Consider the following 18474-nt stretch of genomic DNA (forward strand, 5'->3'; position numbering starts at 1 on the left):
TTTGTACTTGAGAAAAATGGATTTATTGAGTTCTCTTAATTGTCTTAACAGAGTGTTACATTTGTGTTTTCAGAATATCCACTCATTTCATCCATTCACCATTTTTCAACATGTAATTTCTAGAGGTGGGAATCACCATACATCCCACGATACGATATTATCACAATACTTAACGCACGATACGATATTATTGCAATTTTTAAAAATATTTTGCGATATTCAGATTCTGTACATAAAGGTAAACTTTATCAATATTCATTTTCTCTAATATCAAAGTCTCACACTCAGTCTTTCTCTCATTTCAGTTTTATTGTTGACAAACTGAACGGTTTGTATTACAGTCTAGTCCAACTTAACTGAACGCAACCATCTGGTACAATTATAGCTATTCTGAACTATGCAGTTTATGAAAACTATGCAGCCCCTTCAGCAACTGAAGAATTTGAAAGTAAATTAAAACAAAATATAATTTTACATTAAATAAAAAAGTTTTAAACTTAATTAAAATAAAACATGTCTTAAATTAAAATAAGTAAACTGTCATGTTTATTGCTGCCAAAAAAAAGTTAAACACATTTGGACAGTGAAGGAATGTCAGGATTCTTGCTCAGAAAAAGGATCAACATGCTCTGAAGTCAGAGCACAAAAACCTTTTTTGTAACAAAATATCGATTTCTGCTGTCCCTGTATCGATACATTATTAGCAAACAAAATATCACGATACTACACAGTATCGATTTTTTCCCCCACCCCTAGTAATTTCTAATGACATAAAAATAAAGATTACGTTTGGTCTACTCTATCGTGGGACACATCTGTTGGATTCTAGTGCTATGATGTCACGCACAGAAGTTTCACACAGACTTCTGACCCTCAGTAATTGAGTTCTCATAGTTATTTATAATAGAATTGAATATATACAGGGGAAATGTGAGCATTTTGTGCTTTTCTTTGCTGATAATGAGTTCCTTTGTGTTCTGTGTTCTCCGCATGACAGATGATTTTCCTTGACTGGCTGCTTCAACCATCCGTGGTGTCAAATGTGATATCTGACCTGTGGATAAAATGGACAGACAATTGACTGTGACTCTAACATTATTCAAGGTAACTTATGGAATATATCTCATCTAATTTTGTACAATCCAGTTTCCAAAAAAGCTGCAACATGAATGCAACGATTTGGAAGTTATTTAAATACTATATTTAAAAAACAGCATATCAAATGTTGAAAATTAGATACATTTTGTGTTTGTAGAGAGAGAGAGAGAGTGGCAGGGGCATTTTCATCATTATTTTAGATCACGTCTTTTTTTTTGTTTAGGGACACTGTTAATATTTGGGAGGCCTGATGGGAACAGTTGGTGTAATTTGAGAGCACAGTGTTTCCCAGTTGTTGTTTGATGTAGGACTTCAGCTTCTTTGCAGTCTGGGGTCTTTTTCATTTCATAACACTCCAAATATTTTCATTTGGTGACAGAACGAGACTGCGAGCTAGTTAAGCACCTGGAGTATGTGCTTAATTTTTAATATTGTTTTAGGAAATAAGCAAGATTTTATGTGAACTAGAAGCCATGGATATGTATGAAACCTACATATACATTCCAGCATTAATGATGCCATCGCAGATGTGCAAATTACACATGATACGTGCACCCCTCCCTTCTTCTCTGTGCTAATAACAAGCCGGTCGGTCCCTTTTCTAAGCACAGATTATGCTTTTTGACCTTGTCTCTCGTATACAGAAAATTTTCAGGGCTTTTAAATCATTCGATAACATTATGTAGTTCTGTTAAACACAAATTTATTCTTTAATTGTTGAACTCTTTGTTCACACAGTCTTTTACAGAATTGTAAACCCTTTCGCTCATCTTTGCTTTGCTGAAAGTGCCAGCCTCAGTCAGGGTACTCGTTCTACAACCACTCAGTTATCTCATTTAACTTAAAACATTTTGAGTTTCAACATTTGATAAGTTGTCTTTGTAGAAGGGTTACATTTTTCAATACATACATTTTGTAGTGTCCCTTGGGTTTTTTTGTTTGTTTGTTTGAAAATTGGGTTATGGATTACTTTGATTTGTGAATTTTTATACAGTATTGCAGGCCACCCCTTCTTTTGTATTTATAACATCTGCAATTTTTCAGACTCATACACTTTCAGATATTGCCCAACTTTCAAAAAATCTGCATACATGCTGCTATTAATGTCTACTGGAGATCTTTTAATTATTGATCTTGGGGGTGGAGCAAGAGGATTCAAATGTCATTTTTCACACAGGATTGGAGGGTAAAACAGGACACTCGTTCAAGGGCCATCACTTCTGCGCTTTTGCAATTCATGCAATTTTCTATCCAAATAGTTCTTTAACATGTGTTTTATGTCATCATCTAATATTTTAGTGTGTAGGGATGTTATAGGCGGGGCAGTAACCCTTGAAGAAGTGAACGCTGCATAACTCACTGTATCTGAGTTGACCTCACCTGAACTAAAGAGGCATTTAATCCAATTCGCTGTGGTTCATAAAACACATAATTGTTCATGAGAAACAAACATGAACATCATATACAATTATCACTGCCACAGGCGAATACACATCTTTTTATAGAGACTATTTTATACTTTATACTTACACTTCTGCTCAGTACACAGTAACGGCATGCAGTAATGGGGAGAGCATGGCATATAGATGACAGTAAGATCAGTTACAGAAAGCTACTGTCTAATTTTAGTGATATTTCAGGAAGTATTTTAATGGTAATTTAGTTGGCACTAGCAGTTTACAAAACACAGAACTCACCTGCAGGCTTTGGGGACATCAGTGTCACAGGAAGTTCCACGACAACATCGCTAAACATTTTACAGATTAACATATACTCGTGAATAATTTGCATTTATTTACACAACTGGCAATAAATGAAGGAGAACTGATATTTACCTTCCCGTTAAACCACCCAGCAAGCTATGGTCAGAGAGAAATGATAAAAGAATCCCTTAGTCTGCACAGCTTGGCACAAAAAAAGGAAAGCGTTATGGGTTAGTGTTTTCTATTAAGCCTTACCCTCCACTCGAAACTGTAAGAGTGACCTTGACTTTGTAGGAGATAATAATTCCCTGCATCTCCTTCTCTCCTTGACTCCTGCAAGGGGATGGGAATAGTTTACGATTTAAACCTTGGGGATTTGGTTTAAGGCGCTATAAGTGGACGGCAGAATATATAGTGACAACATTGCTGCTCAATAAGAGGATGAAGGCCCATCCGAGCTTCACTTAAAAGGGACCTAAAAGTCTTACAGCGTTGTGGATGCTAAGTTGGTGTCCTCATCTTTTAGACGTCCATCGACTGCAAGACCTCGCTTTTCTTTGTTGTTGGCAAGCCGGGGGGTTACTTGGAAGGACTTCTCAAATGTAGAGGTGGCATTTACGGTCTCTCTGTGTTTAGAGGTGAAATAGAGGGGAAAAGAACACACACTCAGTTAATCTACTTAGGGCCTTTTTCATTTTAAGTAGCAATAAAATGCAGAGATATTGGAATATTGGTGTGTGTGTGTGTGTCAGTGCAGATGCACTGATAGTTACAGCACATAATGTACTTTTTAGATACATTGATTTGAACCAGAAATGACTCGAGTCCGGTTATTATTCGCCTTACCCAAACTCTTGAGCACAGACTTCCTTAACGTAAGTGTCAGATGAGTAGAGGACCACACTTGTGAGCTGGTCAACTTAACACAAAAATAGTTCACGTTAGAAGTATGAATTAAACTTCAAAATATTTCCCCCCATCTCTTCAAACTATACAAACAAAAATGATTCTGATCAGACATATTTGGGTCCTTACCTGAGATTTTGATTTTCTTCACAGTCTTGTTGGTTTCATTGTTGATTTGCACTTTAACGGTTATTGGATCTCCATGGTAATAAACCTGGAAAAGAGTGATTTTAAAACACAGTTTAGCAATTATTATGTAATATTTATAATGGTAAAAAAAATGCATTTGGTATATTTTCAAGTACCTCTTTTTCAAGGGAAGCCTCCAAGTGCACTGGTTTGTCACTCATCATAAACTGCTTGGATAGCTCAGCCTTGGCTCCGGCCTTGTTGTTAGCTGGGGCGAACTGTATTTTACGAATCATCAGACGACAAGTATCCCTAGAAGGAAATAAAAGGGAAGAGAATAACCCATGCGTGGCCTTCATACGCAGCTCAAAGACTGAAAGGTTTAAAATGACGCTGCACAAACATACTTTTTTGTAATGACTTCATCTGGATTGTCAGGTGCGTCGGCAATGTATGCTTTGATCTCAAAGTCCACACCGCAAGCCTACAACAAGGCAAAATCCAGATAAATTAATTTTTCCAAACATTTAACACAATGTGTAAGACTTAAAGAAAGCAAATAATAACGCTGGATGGTAACTGTACCTTGCCGGAATCATTTGGCCCAGGCTGTAAGGAAACCGAGCATGGAAGATCTGGTGGCATCTGGAAGAAGAAGAAGAAATGAGTCACATACATGAACGTTACACTTTAAAATGATTTTCAAATAAAAGCGGGGATATGATCTAAGGTTAATCAAAATACCTTGCATTGAAAATAATTTATTTGTTGTTACGCAAAGAGAGAGATTAAGGGTTTGGACCTGGAAGGAAAAGGTGTGCCCCTGCTCTCCAACTTTTTTCAAGAGGGATTCCATCATTGGGGATTTAGCTTCGCTGCCACCCGTAGGTGGATACACCTGAACGCGACGTAGCCAGATGTCCCTTCTGAAGGACAGTCCGATGACATCCAAGTCATCACTTCCATAGCGGAAGGCACAAGCAAGATAGACATACACTGCAGTGGAAAAACGTGTTGTTTCAGTCTGTGTCAGTAAATCATTGCTTATAACTTTTATGATTTGCAGACTATAAAGTAAAGTACCTTTTCTGTCGTTAAGACCAGAAGGATCCACTTTAACTACCCCTTCTGCAAATATGAGAAGAGCCTTAGATCTTTCACAGAGATTCTTATAAGTTCATATATTCACATATATCAGGATGCAGTTTTGCCACGCACCAACTATTTCTACTGAATCCACACTGTCCACAAAGTCCCTTTTCCCCAAGTACAAGGAAATCTATATGAAATGAAGAAAAAGGAAAACGGTTACTCCTCCACAAGATTAAAAAAAATGTGGACGCTATTTCGGGAAGTTGGAATAGCAACATAGAAATTGCACTCCTCCCTGTGCTCAAGGGGTGCCCTGTAATGATTATATTGTAGAAGCCACTTACAGTTCCATTCTTACTGGTCTTCTTAAATACTCTGGAAATGAAAGAAGAAAAGAAAAGAATCTGAATCTGAAGAGTATTTGAACCTGAAAGTCCTAAAACACATGCAGGCAAAAACACAAGATGTTAAGTCTAAATGAGCAGTGACTCATAATTTCATTGTTTTTCTTTGATTATAAATAATGAGCTCTTTCCCCCTATAAGTTGTCTTCTATAACATATTTGTGCACTTACAACTTTTCTAGTTTTTGTCCTGGATAACCTCCCACTTGCCATCAACTCCCTTGCTCCTCTCCTGTGAGGATGGATTAGTGCTTAAAGTCGAATTGAACCTGCTGCTGCAAATGTCTAATCTGAACATAAGACGTGTGATTGGGTAAGCTGAGTAAACAAAGTTAAACATCATATAAAATATGAAAATGACATATTTGGATCAATACTGGGTTAGGCAGGCTATTTTATGAAATAGCTTTTTATGCTACAAAACAAAAAGTAGTGGCAGAATTGGCAAATTTAACACCCAAATTTATCCCAAGATACGGAGAATGCAAGAGTGCAATCCTTTTGTTCTGGGCGGATGTAGTAAACAAACAGGTAATCCTTGGTGGTGCTTGTCTCTTTCAAATGCCACATAATCCTTTTAATGCTTTTCCTTTTACTTGTAAATCTGCCTTCCAAGATCCAATCCACAAAATCCATCTTAATAAGGATTTTTCCCTAAGTGTCTAAATAAATCAGAATCAGAAAGACTTAATTTATCCCAAGGGACTATTAAGAAGTTTTAAGGTTGTTGCAGAAGCTACTTCTGTCACGATGTTACATCCAATCTACTATCCTTGTATCTTCTAAATTAATTATTGCTTTCATCCCTCATGAACAACTTTTATTTCAATAATAATAATTATAAAATAAATAATCAAAATTAATTAATTATTTAGAAATATTTAACTGCATTAAACAGGTTGCCTAATGTTCTTTTTGGATTTTATATTGAAAGTTTGATGGTTGATTTTTAACCTCTCTAAAACTGTCACAACATTAACATTGTTGATGACTACCGTGAATAAGCCTTAAACCTTTCACACTCACTTGGACATGTCGATAGCAAAGTCTTAGGTCCACTCTGCAAAAAAACCCCAAAACACAATAAAGTCATAAATAGCTCAAAACATGAGATAGTAACAAAAGGTATAACTATTAGGTGCTTTGGTTATCTGTGTCAATTTTAGTTTATTATGCCGGTACAGTACACGCTAGAAAGCTCCTCATTGATGACACCATGGCAAACGACAGTCATGTTGTTCCCTATAACTTCTAAGAGGAAAATATCTTTTTGATTTTATGGTTAGTTTAAGATCAGAATCATAATAAACAACATTCCTAATACCTAGCGTGACACAGACCATGCGCTCCTTGTTAACGGCTATAAAAATATTGATAAAAACTACACATTCCCATGTAATAATGCCGTGATAAATTTCCAACAAATGCTGACTCTGTTCTGTGCAGTTATAGTGATCCGGTACCTTCTTCATCTGATTCTATTATGCTGCAGGTCATCAAGAAAAACGCTAACTTACCGTGCCCTCGGCTCTGTCAGTGAGTCGTCTCTGCTGTGCTCTCTAATCCTTCACTGTTGATTGTGTAAGTGCCTGCCAATCACGGACTCCCCATTGCTTTTATACTATGACCTCCCAACCTTGAAACCTTCCTCTTGAGCTTACTGTCCTAAAGAAGGCTGTTTTGGAGAAAATCTGATTATTTCATTATAACACCACTGTTTTAACCTACAGCATGTTTAAAAATAATACTGTGCACGTTGCTTCAACATAAAAGACAACAATAGGAGTCTTGGCATTAGTACAGCATGTAATGCAGAAAAACTTTTCATTTTATGTATTGATTTGAGCTTTTTTAAGAAGCAAATGTATGCATGAATAAAACTGGGAATTTGATACTTTGCAGGTATGGTGCAATAATATAGTTTAGTAACAAAATTTTCATGAATTCTTTGCTCTCAAGCTTCAGATGGTATTAAATACTAATTAAGACTTGCTAAGGTATAAAGAATGCCTTGTGAATGGACTAAATGCTCAAGGACTCCTTTTCTTATAGCTTAAACTAGAGTAGACTGGTATTAGTTGGATTTTAGTTGTTATGGTAGCAGGTCGACAGATGGCTCCTGCACCAAGCCTTGCCCAATCTGTGCACATAGGAGGTTTACATAAATCCAAGTGACTTAATGTTGCACAAGGAACACGGCCTTACAGCTAGCATCAGTCTGATTACAAAATCATCCTGGCAGTTCTACTGTTTAGCTATGAGCATGGTTGATTTAGCAACTTAATGATAAGCATGAGTATATTGTGATGTCATGCCAATTTGGGATGACAGAATTTGTGGCTATGCCATGATTCCATGGTTTGGAATATTTGGCTTTAAGTTAATGAGGATCTGTTAGTTTGGACTCTATGAAACTGGACTACCTTAACTGTAGGCATTTGTTTGACCCTGCCAAAGCACCAGCATTTATTAGCAGTGACCTTTAGCAGATCAACCATCTTTTCTTCAGCCTGAGTATAGTTCATTGATAAATAAGCGAGCTGGATAGATTGTCACACCTTGGCAGTCAAGGATAATGAATGAGATTGGTGTATGTGTGCATTGGCCTCAGTGTGTTGGCCTCCCTGCAACTGTTATACGGGGTGATGCAAGGGGAGATCTCTTTAAAGCTGTCCTGGCAAGACAGCACTGGTGTGAAAAAAAGCACCAGATCATCAGGTAGGTGTTAAATCTCTTTAATAGGTTAAAGCTGTCCTGATCATTCCACTATAGTGCAGTATAGAAAACAATTAGCTTCACTTCAATGTTTACTGTGATTCTAATAATGCAGTAAAATCTTGCACAGCTTAAGGGATTGAAAAGCAAGCTTCCAATTGCTCTAATGCACAAGAAGTTATCGTGAGAAAGTAAACAATTACTTTTGGAAGGTAGGAGATATACAGGAGCATCTTTATGTGGAACCTGGTGATTTTAACACCCTAGAATTGACAGTGCTCAGGTGTTTCCTTTGATGTCCTGCAGTTAAGAAAGGGATCCAAAACGCTTGAAGCTGTCAACTCAGTAACAATTTAGAAATAGAAGAAATATCAACAGACTCAAAGTCTCAGGACTCTTAGTAATACGGGGATGTCAGTAAACTTTGACTCAGGAAGAAGGGAATACTATGCTAACTAAGAACTGTCTCAGAAATCGGTAAATTGTGAGTGGACTTGGGTTCAGAAACTGTTCTTGTGTCGATTGAAAATGAGGCAAAGAGATGTAGGGATGTAGCTGTCTGAGGATGGGACCTAGCTTTGGGCATCATCCATCTTTTCGAAACAGACGAGGTGTTAGTCGACCCAGAAAAATAACAGTAGTCGGCCAAGGAACAGGTGATGTTTCAGCTCAGGCATGAATAGATCAAATGTCGACCCAAGAGCAGAAGAAGAGCAGGAGAGGTGTTGACAGGTCTTGCACACTCAGAAAAAAAGAAGGGTGCCAGATGACTCAAGAGCTAAATCGGTTTTAAGTGACCCAGGAGGCTAAGAGATATCACCAAGGCTGCTGGGCATACGTGAAGAACACCAGCATGTCCCCTTCCCAAAAAAGGTGAAATCAGTTTGGCAATTAGCTAACTGTGTGAAAGTTGACATTTTTACTGGCTAGCAAACAGCAGTCTAGGCTGAGCAAGCAAGCTAAAAGTCGACTGGCTGGCCTCTAGTCTGGGTAGCTATTGGCTTGGGCCTAACATACTCTGGGCTCCAGCAGAAATCTAGATTGTGACCCTTGATATCATTGAGAGCCTTCATGACAAAATTAAAAGTGGAATAGAAAGTTAAAACTTAAAACATGAGACAATAAAAAAACATTAAAAAAGATGGAAAACATGGACGAGGACACTAAGAGGGAGGCAAAAGTGGTACAAACACACTCTCCAAAATGCCCAAAATGCTAACTTTAACAAATGTAACTACATCTAAGTTATAAGTCTAATTTTAAACGTTAAATGTAATGAAATCTGTTGATTTGAACTTTACTTGATTGCTATACTTTCAGTTTATACCAAGTACATTTCCTTAATGATTAATATTTCAAATAAAAAAAACTTTGATATAATATATTTCAATTACATTTCACTCAAAATTATTGCTTCATCTTTATTGAGAGGGAAGAATTTTTTTCTTTAGGGCTTTTTTTGCCTCGTGTTTCTAAAGGCACCACAGTGACTAGCTTTATAATAGTTTATGTTCACACACCATTTTAAGTCTCTCTCGGTTTGTTTATTTTATTTTATTTTTTTTAACCTTTGGTTGTTTGAGGTCACATACGTCCACATAAGCCCCTTATAGCTAATCCGGTGACAATTTAGGCAAGCACTTTATATAGACAGTCAGTATTGTCTCTCAAAGGGATTGCTGACTTGTCCCGTTGCATTACAGCACCATGGTATTAACTACCTCTTAGCAACACAGTCTTCATCATGGTGCTAAATTTAGACAGACTTGCAGTGTTTGTTGCTAACAGTAACTCCATTAGTGCAGATGCTGAGCCAATTACATCAATTTCCAACAGTGCGAGGTGCTGTCGGTGTAACCTTGAGCAAACATTTATTGGTGCACAGCGTTGCAGTTAACATCACCGATTTTAATTATTTACACATACTGTGAACTCTTCATGTCAGGTAGGCACGGGCACGTTACCTTTTGGCCTTATGCCACTTGTCCTGTGTGACCTTTAACCATGGTATTTTTAGCAGCTGCTGCTCATTAACTTAACTGAAAAGATGCTGTAACTTGGAGTGGTTGTAGCATCAGTTGGAAAGATCGCTGCTAAGACGCCTAATCATCCAAAAGGAGAGCAATTACTCGTCAACGATTTGTGATTCATAATGTGCCTTATTGGGGATTGTGTTTATTCTTAAAGTCAATCAGTCTAACAGCTGTACTTTACACTGGTAGCAGTTTACATTTTTGTAAGGGCAGTTTAATTCATCCTATAGTGGAGATGATTTAGGAATACCGAGTATGTTTTTTATCAAGCTCAACTCTTGCCATTACTTGTCGTATTATTTTACAAAATATTTTGTATTTTGACTGTTATATTATTGATCCATGCAACTCTAAAGCTCATCAAGCATCTTTACCATACAGACAGACAGGGTTTCTGATTCAAGGTAAAGAGAAGGATAAAAGTCCACTTCAAAAGCTGATTTGTCTGCCAGCATTGGCAAACGAGAGCGAGCAGATGACTCTTGGAGTACATTTGCCCGTCTCTGTGTCTGTTTCAGTATCCTGCCCAGTCCTTGCCTTACATAAGCACAACATTTGAAAGAACTGGATAGAGTAACAGACGTGACAGAAACCAATTACCATTGCACAACAATTGTGATTTGTTAGAATGTTATATACAAAAATCTATGACTAAACAAAGAGATTTTAGCAGGAATAATATTGAACTTTTGTGGTGTGATAAAGTTTATCTGTGTTTATCATAACTTTAATTCTGGTGAAGAGCTCTTCTGGTCACTAACTTCCAGTGAATCCACCTACTCTCTCTCTCTCTTTGAAAAACCTAAACTAAAACTTGAGAAACTGAGCATGGCATTTGTTTAAGTTGCTGCGCTCAGTCTGGCAGCTCACTGCTAGCCCACATCAGCTGATGGCTTAGCCGATACACCGCTCTAACCTTCAACTGGAAAACCGCATATATGACACACTTTTTAAGTTGCTTTTGCCTGCTTACAGTTGACTTTGCAATCAGCCTCCACCCTGTTTCTTCTTTCATTCTGTGTCTGATGATGTGATCAATATCTTTTCTGTTATGTACTGTTGTTCTCTCACTTCTGTCTTTCTTCTAGCCCAGTGGTTCTTAACCTGGGTTCGATCGAACCCTAGGGGTTCGGTGAGTCGTCTCAGGGGTTCGGCAGAGCCTCCGCCATGACATGCATGGCTCATTTTGTGCACCAGTAAAAAACATATGTTGAATGAATGTCTTGAATTTGAAAAAAATCATATTTTATTTTTCACTAAAGAGGGGTTCAGTGAATGTGCATATGAAACTGGTGGGGTTCGGTACCTCCAACAAGGTTAAGAACCACTGTTCTAGCCATATGAAAAGGCCAGAAGGTGTGACCTCCTTAAATTCACGAATATAAGAATAACAATCTGCTATCCTGACTGACATCCAAGAATCCTGTAGTGATTCCTACCTAGTGATGTGACTCTGGGGTGGATACTGTCTCTTGAGTGGCTTTTGATTGACAAAAACATCTGAACAACAACTGAAATGTTGTTGAAATATAATATATAGTCATTATGTTTAAAGAATTAAACATTTCATCTTATTGTCATCTTATTGTTATTAGAAAAGTGCTATGTAAGTACCAGTCAGTTTATCTTAATATCTGTTGTCCTGGCATAAAATAATGAACAGATTGCATCAGGGTGAATGATTCCTACTCACCCAGTCTGGCTTTTCTTGCAGCACAACCCACCACGGGAAGCAGAGCTTGCCCTATGACAGCTGGGATAGGCTCCAGCGAATCCCGCGACCCTGAAAAGGATAAGCGGAAGCAAATGGATGGATATTATTATTATTATTAAGGTTCGAACGTATGGCTCCGAGTAAAGTGTTTTAACAGTTATTTGATAAATTACCCTTATTTTTATTTATTTATTTATTTTTTACCATATGTATGATTTGTAATCACTTTGGATTTTCATCATCAGATGAACCATCAGATCATATTTTTAAAATACCAGCCAAACCAGCGATGACATTTCAGGCACAGTTATGTAATTGTCAATCATAATTACCGAAACTAAGGTAATCACAAATGAATCCCTGGTAAACATTAGCGGGTGAATGAATTGTCTCCTTGTCACCTTGGGTGTGCTAGTTAGCATATAGTGCTTCAGCTCGGCTTTTATGGTTCAGTAATATGCTGTGTAAAGCACATGGTTATTCTAAAAAGAACTGATCACAGATTGAGAGTAAAGTAGATGCATCATCAGATTGGGATGTACTTGTGTCTATTTGTTTTATGGGCTCTGTGGTTGGTGGTCAGCACATTTCTGCTGAGTAGCAAGAGGCAGAACAGTAACAGCTTCCCACAGAGTTATTCGCTCCAGCTAATGTAGTGGGAGGAACGTAGGAGGGCTGAATAATGAGTGATGCTTTAGAAGGGCAAAAATAAGAATGTTAGGGATGATCATAACCATATGGACACAGCGTTTAGCTGGGAGTGAACCAGTGAGCAATAGAGGAAGGGAAGTGAAGGGAGGGTTAGAACAAGAAAGCGGGTTGGCTGACAGAAAGAAGGGATGAAATGCTGGCCAGAATCTGAAATGTCTGAGGATAAGGATGCTGGCAAATGAGGAAGAAATTGAAGTTAAGCCAAAGAGCTCACCGATGAGGGGAGAGCTGTGCTTTCTGTTTAGAATTTGAGGGGAGACAAAAGGCAGGGGAAAGAAGAAGAAGAAAATAAATGGGGAGGAAATAAGAAAAAGGAAGCAGCATTCTGTTTCACACTCCGGTGGTGAAGCTGAGGGCCTCACAAGAATTCTCCTGGCTATGTCCGCCATCTGGAATGTCGAGTCACTTCCTCTGCCTGCCCTGTGCTCTTATGGGGTTGTCCTCTGCCTCTGTGCTCCCTCCCTCTGCTCTGACAGCACTCTGAAGAACCGCTGGAGACCACGCCAGAGCAGACGGAACCTTTCTGACGAGACACACACAGCGGCACGCTCTTCCAGCATGAAAGTAAATTTCCCAGAGTAGCCTACATCCAACCAAACAAACTCCAAATGGAATCTGAGCTTGGAAGAAGGAAAGGCAACTGCAGTGATCAGCTGAACTTTTGGAGGGTGTTCCTATTCCCTTATATGGCAACAGAGCTGGGAAATCATTTGAATTAGTCTGGTTTCTGTTGCATGCCTGTCTGGTTTTAGTGCTGACTGAGTTCCATCTGGTATGTTTGTGTCTTTGCTGCCTGCGTGTTTGCCTGGGAGTGTGTAAGTGCTGTGTGTGCAGCTTGATTTGTTTATTTTGCCATTCTTGGTTCTTCTTTTCCTGTTGTTTGCATGTGGGGCTTTTGTTTTGGGACAAGAGGAGGGCTTGTGTTTGTGGTTTAGCTAGAGGCTCCGTCATTGCCTGAGGGGTGGCTGTTTCATTCAGACTCTGCACTTCTCGCTGTTTTTCTTCTACCTCCTTCTCTCTCTTTCTCCCTCCCTCACTCTGTTATGATGGCCTGTGTTTGTTGGAGCAACACACCCACCTAGGTGCAGCAACTTGCGACCAAAAGCTGAAACTAGGTCTTTCTCTACACGAGGATATTACCAGATAAATGGACTGAAGGCTGTTGCTGGAGTGGACTAACCTTGCGCTCGGCTGGATATCTCTTCTTTGTGACCTCAATTCAACAGGATATGTGACCCAGAAGAAAACAACAGGAACCCAGGAAGTGCTAGCTGATAGAATTTTCTTCTTTCTGACACTTTGGTCATGAAGAAGAGGATCATGGGAAAGGCTGAAACACTAAAGTAGACCACTCAGCACACTCAGTGGCCAATGACATAGGTGACAGAGCTCCAGTGCGGTGCTATCAGAGCAAGTGTGACAGTAAACCTATGTCATCACCTCATGTGGATTATTTTTATGATCATAACTCTCAACATTGTTTGCCATGGCTACGGCAGCATGGTATCACCGTGACATCAGCCGTGTGTATGCAGAGGACTTGTTGGCACGGGCAGGGAGGGATGGCAGCTACCTAGTGAGAGACAGTGAGTCTGTGCCAGGAGCCTATGCATTATGCCTGCTGTGAGTACACACACACACACACACACACACACACACACACACACACACACACACACACACACACACAATTTCACATACTTATATAGAGAGTGGGCTGTTTGCCTATCATAATCGAACACAATTATCTTATGGACTATACTCTTTAGGCGGTATATTAATAACAAGCACATTTTAAATGTGATAGTAATGCTGTATCCCTCAGAACTTAGAAGGGAAAATGCAATAATAAGTGACCCTCTGTATTAATATTGCAAAATGTATTGGAAGAAAGTCTCATTTTATTTGTTTTAGCTCACTGAAAACATCAAATTACTACACAAAACCAGAAATAAGTACACCTACCCATGTAAGACATTTCGATTTTGGCAAATATTAAGCATTTAGCTCTACGGAATGTCGTCATTTGTAAATTGATTCAGCAGCTTTTCTCATCCTGTCATATCCATCACTTTCACCATCATCTGGCAGAAGGCGGTGAAGAAACATCTGTGGCTAAAAGTGCCTACACGCTGGGCAGACTTCACAAATACACACTGTCCAGACTAGTCAGATGGTATCGTCCAAGTAAAGTCCATCACAGGCAGTCGAACCCTAGCTCATTGCTCCCTGTTTCCCCACTTACCCCTCTTTCTTCCCTGGGGCCCCTGAAAGTGGGCAGGAGCTCCAGCGACCGCACTACGCTGACTGCTCATCAGCCAAAGCCAGATACATTCCTGAAAGCTGAGCCTGGCTGGTCACAGTGCTCCCACTTTCCCTTCATTCTTTTCTCAGTATCTCATTCACTCTTTGAAATTGCCCCCCTCCCCCCTTTTTGTACTGACCCTTTCTTCCATCACTTTCTTCATGTAATATACTGTAGCAAAACACTTTAAACCTGCCCATCTTTATATGCTGCCTGAATGTGTTTTTTGAAGTGATGGATGGAGATGATGTTCTTCTTTGACACATTGTTGATCTGTAGTCAGTGATCTGTAAGACTACTGAGAAAATTAGTGTCTTTAATACACACATGGGATCCACATGGGATCCTTAAAAAAACATTTTTGAGCATTTGCCTTGTAGTATTTTGCAGTACCAATAACCACTGTCATTTTTGGTTTCTAAAGGTTCCAACGTCATGTTCACACCTATCGTATTCTTCCTGACGCAGATGGTCTTCTAGCAGTTCAGGTGAGTGCTCACTATCACATGACCCTGGATGCTCTTCCTGGAAAAAAGGAGCCAAGTAAAAAACACCACGCCATACGCGTCTCAAACCTCGTCACAAACTGTGCACACGAAGGGAAGTACGGCTCAAATTAGAAGGATCAAACGTTGGTTTGTTTTTGCCTGTTGTGAGGAGAACAGGAACATGTTTGTGTTTCGTCTGTGTAAAGACTCTGTTACAACTGCAGTAACTTTGTTGTTTGAATGGCATCTCTGCCATGTGGCCGCATGCTTGCAGCATGAGCTCAGCAGCACAGAGGAGAAATTGTTTTAATGTCTCAAAGATTCCTACTCAACCCACACACTAAGTCATTGACCAATGGGTGTGCTTATTTGTCATGTGTATATATGGGGCTGTTTGTGTTAAGCGTAATGATTCTGTTGGATGTGGGAGAGTTTAAGCCAGAGATGGTATGTGTCTGTTTTTGATGCTTCGAGCAGGCGTATTTAGTTCGCGAATGACCTGATTATTAGACTATTAAAGAACACACACAAGCACAAAGTTTGCACCAACAAAAGCGCGCACTCAGTGGGCGAGAGAAAGCGAGAGAGCGAGAGGAATAAATATTTTTGGGGCCTAAACCACAAATCATCTCTGACCTTTCTTTTTTTTATAGCAGTGTCTGCTTATTAAAGTTCAATAACAAGTTTAATAGTGATTGTCTGGCAGTTTGTTTTTTTAAGGCCGCTGACTTGGAAAAATCCTCCAGTTTCCAACAAAGACCTAAAACTCTGTTGCTATTTCAGTTGTTTTTCCACTGCCATGTGTATAAACCTTCAGTATGTATTTTCCCTCACTGGATTTGCTCCACTAACTCACTAGTCGTGCGCTTGCCTTTTTGTTTTTCCAAGCGGGCCATGGAGATATTTTGGGGCCAATTTTGTCTTTCACTGTCTTCTATTCCTTTTCATTTCTTTTTAATTGCTTTTCAAGAGACCCTTGTGGTATAAAAATACTATTTGAAGAGTTCCTGGCAAAACAGACATTTAGCTCAAGCCAAAAACTGGTTTCTCACCACAAAACGAAAACAAAAACTTCTAAAGGAGGGCACAGGAAAAGGGCACACTTGGTTTTGTGGTCTAATATGTACCATGCCATTTTGTAGAGTGTGAGCACCTATGACAGCATCTTTTCTTTATCTTAAATTCCAATCATGCTGCTTTTAGTTACTTTAAGTTTTACAGATTTTAGTGAAAACCTTTAGAGAAGGCTTACTTGAGCTTGTGGTTTTAATGTGTGTTGTATGAATCTAGTCATGTATTAAAGATAATTTTGAAAAGAAATTTGTTATTATGTGGTGAGGGGATTTTAGAGGTTTTTTTATGCAGGACCACAGTGAAACAGAGAGCTAAGTGCTGCTATAGTCAGGAAATAGCTGTAAGTGATGTCATCTCTCCGTTGGGCCGCAAGGGAAAGCTTTCTAAATCTCTCAGGGACCTTTTATCACAGCAAATCATCTGCATGTGCCTTTTTCGGTCATGCAAATCAATACTTCTGCTTTGCTCTACCAAGCAAGATTTCGGAAGAGGAAAGAGGGTGGAGGTCTGGTGTGAAACATTCATTGAAAACAAGATGTGTTATACAAATTAAAATCGACTTAGTAATTTAATTCTTTTATAACACAGTCGGGGAAGATTTTCTCTTAACAATCTTGAAATCTCATCGTTGATTCTTAACAAGTTTAAGAACTTCTCATTTCAGTGTTTGTGGATCCAAATAAGGTCTTCATACAGCAGCACATTCTTTTACATATACGTTGAAGCTATGCAGTAATATCTGTACTTCTATGCACAACCTTTTAAAAGTGAAATACTCTTTTTAATTCAAACTACTCAACAGATTTAAACAGAATTATTGCATCTCTTACCTTCTGCATTCCTTTTTTTGGTTTTCTTCCTGTGTAGAATGAGAATTTATGCTAGGTCAAGACATTTTAAACCAGACATAAAATGAATCATCTGCTGTTGCATTTGTGTGTTTTATAGACAACACAAGGGGTGCAGGTGAATTGTTTCCGGACACTGGAGGACTTGGTGTTGGGGTACCAGCAACCCCACAAAGGCCTGGTCACTCCTCTGCTGTATCCTGTACCCCGCGATACGGACAGTGGTGACGAGAGCTCAGGTTGGATGTCATGATAACTCTGTTTTGTCTGTACCCTTTATTAACCTGCATGTTGTACACATAATAAAACATGTGGCTTTAATAGCGATGTGTAGATCCTTCACTCTGCGCTGTAATGTTCAAATGTTGTGTTTCGCGTATGCACAGATGATGAGAAGCCAACTTCTGCTCCAGCGTCTGTCGGCACGGTACCTTTCATAGGCTCCCCAGCAAAAGCAGCCCCTCATGCCCTGTTTCTCGATAAGTTGCAAGATCTAAACACATCCAGGTATATTTATTAAATAATTCCACTGCCAAAAATACACCTATTTCAGAGATATTCCTTGCACGGTTTATGTTATAAATTATTAGCCTTTTTTAATAAGAAGTGTCCATATTTGATATTACTGCATCACATAAAGTCACATGCATGAATGTGGTTTCTTACAAACTTATGCTGCGTATTAATTTCTATTTTCACGTTAATATGATTGCATCTAATCAACTCTTTTATTAGCTCGTGCACCTGTTGGCGATCAAGCATAGCAACTATTTGTGAAGCACTTCCCTCTTTTGACTTTTTTGCCCTATTAATAAACTGTGCTGATATACTGTCTGCTCTGTGTTAAACCTCTGCTCTTAGCCTACTCTGTTTCTCTCATATTCAGTACAAAAAAGAAATGGCTTTCATGCTTTATACAATATAATCTGATTTTTTCCATGTTTATTTAATAGTACTGCAGGTGATGTGATTGGCCTGTTGAATGACTACCTCTTCAGTGAGCTTCCTCTTGACATTGAGAATGTGCATAAAGGGGCAACAACACTATGCCACCTCAAACGCACTCTGGGTGCTGCCTGCCAAGGCCTCAACAGGTTAGCATCCTTTCAACACTTGATTTCAGTGCTGAGCTTTTGACCAGTTGTAGCAGCCTGCAGTGTTCGGATTGTTATTGCCACACACAAGGTGTCATTGTCAGTGTTGGGAAGGTTACTTTTAAAATGTATTCCATTACAGAATACATGCCCCAAAATG

The 18474-nt window shown here is 39.0% G+C and overlaps 2 protein-coding genes across 7 annotated transcripts in view; one reads left to right on the forward strand and one right to left on the reverse strand.

Moving 5' to 3' along the window:
* On the reverse strand, window positions 1-6957 carry arr3b (arrestin 3b, retinal (X-arrestin)). 5 transcript variants are annotated; one of them, XM_085170251.1, is made up of 17 exons: window positions 6850-6957; window positions 6359-6392; window positions 5273-5303; window positions 5055-5115; window positions 4920-4964; window positions 4639-4832; window positions 4422-4481; window positions 4244-4320; window positions 4013-4148; window positions 3837-3921; window positions 3648-3720; window positions 3290-3427; window positions 3057-3134; window positions 2934-2957; window positions 2792-2845; window positions 2479-2508; window positions 1-1054 (listed from the first exon to the last, which is right to left on the reverse strand). In XM_085170251.1, the coding sequence occupies exons 2-16, from the start codon at window positions 6364-6366 to the stop codon at window positions 2496-2498; spliced, it is 1077 nt and encodes a 358-aa protein (XP_085026377.1). In that variant the 5' UTR covers window positions 6367-6392; window positions 6850-6957; the 3' UTR covers window positions 1-1054; window positions 2479-2495. The 5 variants fall into 5 exon arrangements, with proteins under 5 accessions (XP_085026377.1, XP_085026342.1, XP_085026360.1 ...); XM_085170216.1 differs by lacking the exon at window positions 2479-2508; XM_085170234.1 differs by lacking the exon at window positions 2479-2508 and having other exon boundaries at window positions 6359-6387; window positions 6849-6888.
* Window positions 997-18474, forward strand: part of inppl1b (inositol polyphosphate phosphatase-like 1b) — a 34110-nt gene continuing 16632 nt past the window's right edge. The window contains exons 1-6 of one of the 2 annotated variants that reach the window (XM_085170103.1): window positions 997-1104; window positions 13732-14128; window positions 15235-15298; window positions 17321-17459; window positions 17607-17727; window positions 18174-18314. In XM_085170103.1, the coding sequence (XP_085026229.1) occupies window positions 13992-14128; window positions 15235-15298; window positions 17321-17459; window positions 17607-17727; window positions 18174-18314 (602 nt within the window). In that variant the 5' untranslated portion in view covers window positions 997-1104; window positions 13732-13991. Of the gene's footprint in view, window positions 1105-11845; window positions 14129-15234; window positions 15299-17320; window positions 17460-17606; window positions 17728-18173; window positions 18315-18474 lie in introns of those variants that run through there. The other variant, XM_085170110.1, reaches the window with a different exon arrangement.

The sequence above is a fragment of the Neolamprologus multifasciatus genome, chromosome 2 (genome assembly GCF_963576455.1).
Source record: "Neolamprologus multifasciatus chromosome 2, fNeoMul1.2, whole genome shotgun sequence".
In the NCBI taxonomy this organism is placed as follows: domain Eukaryota; kingdom Metazoa; phylum Chordata; class Actinopteri; order Cichliformes; family Cichlidae; genus Neolamprologus; species Neolamprologus multifasciatus.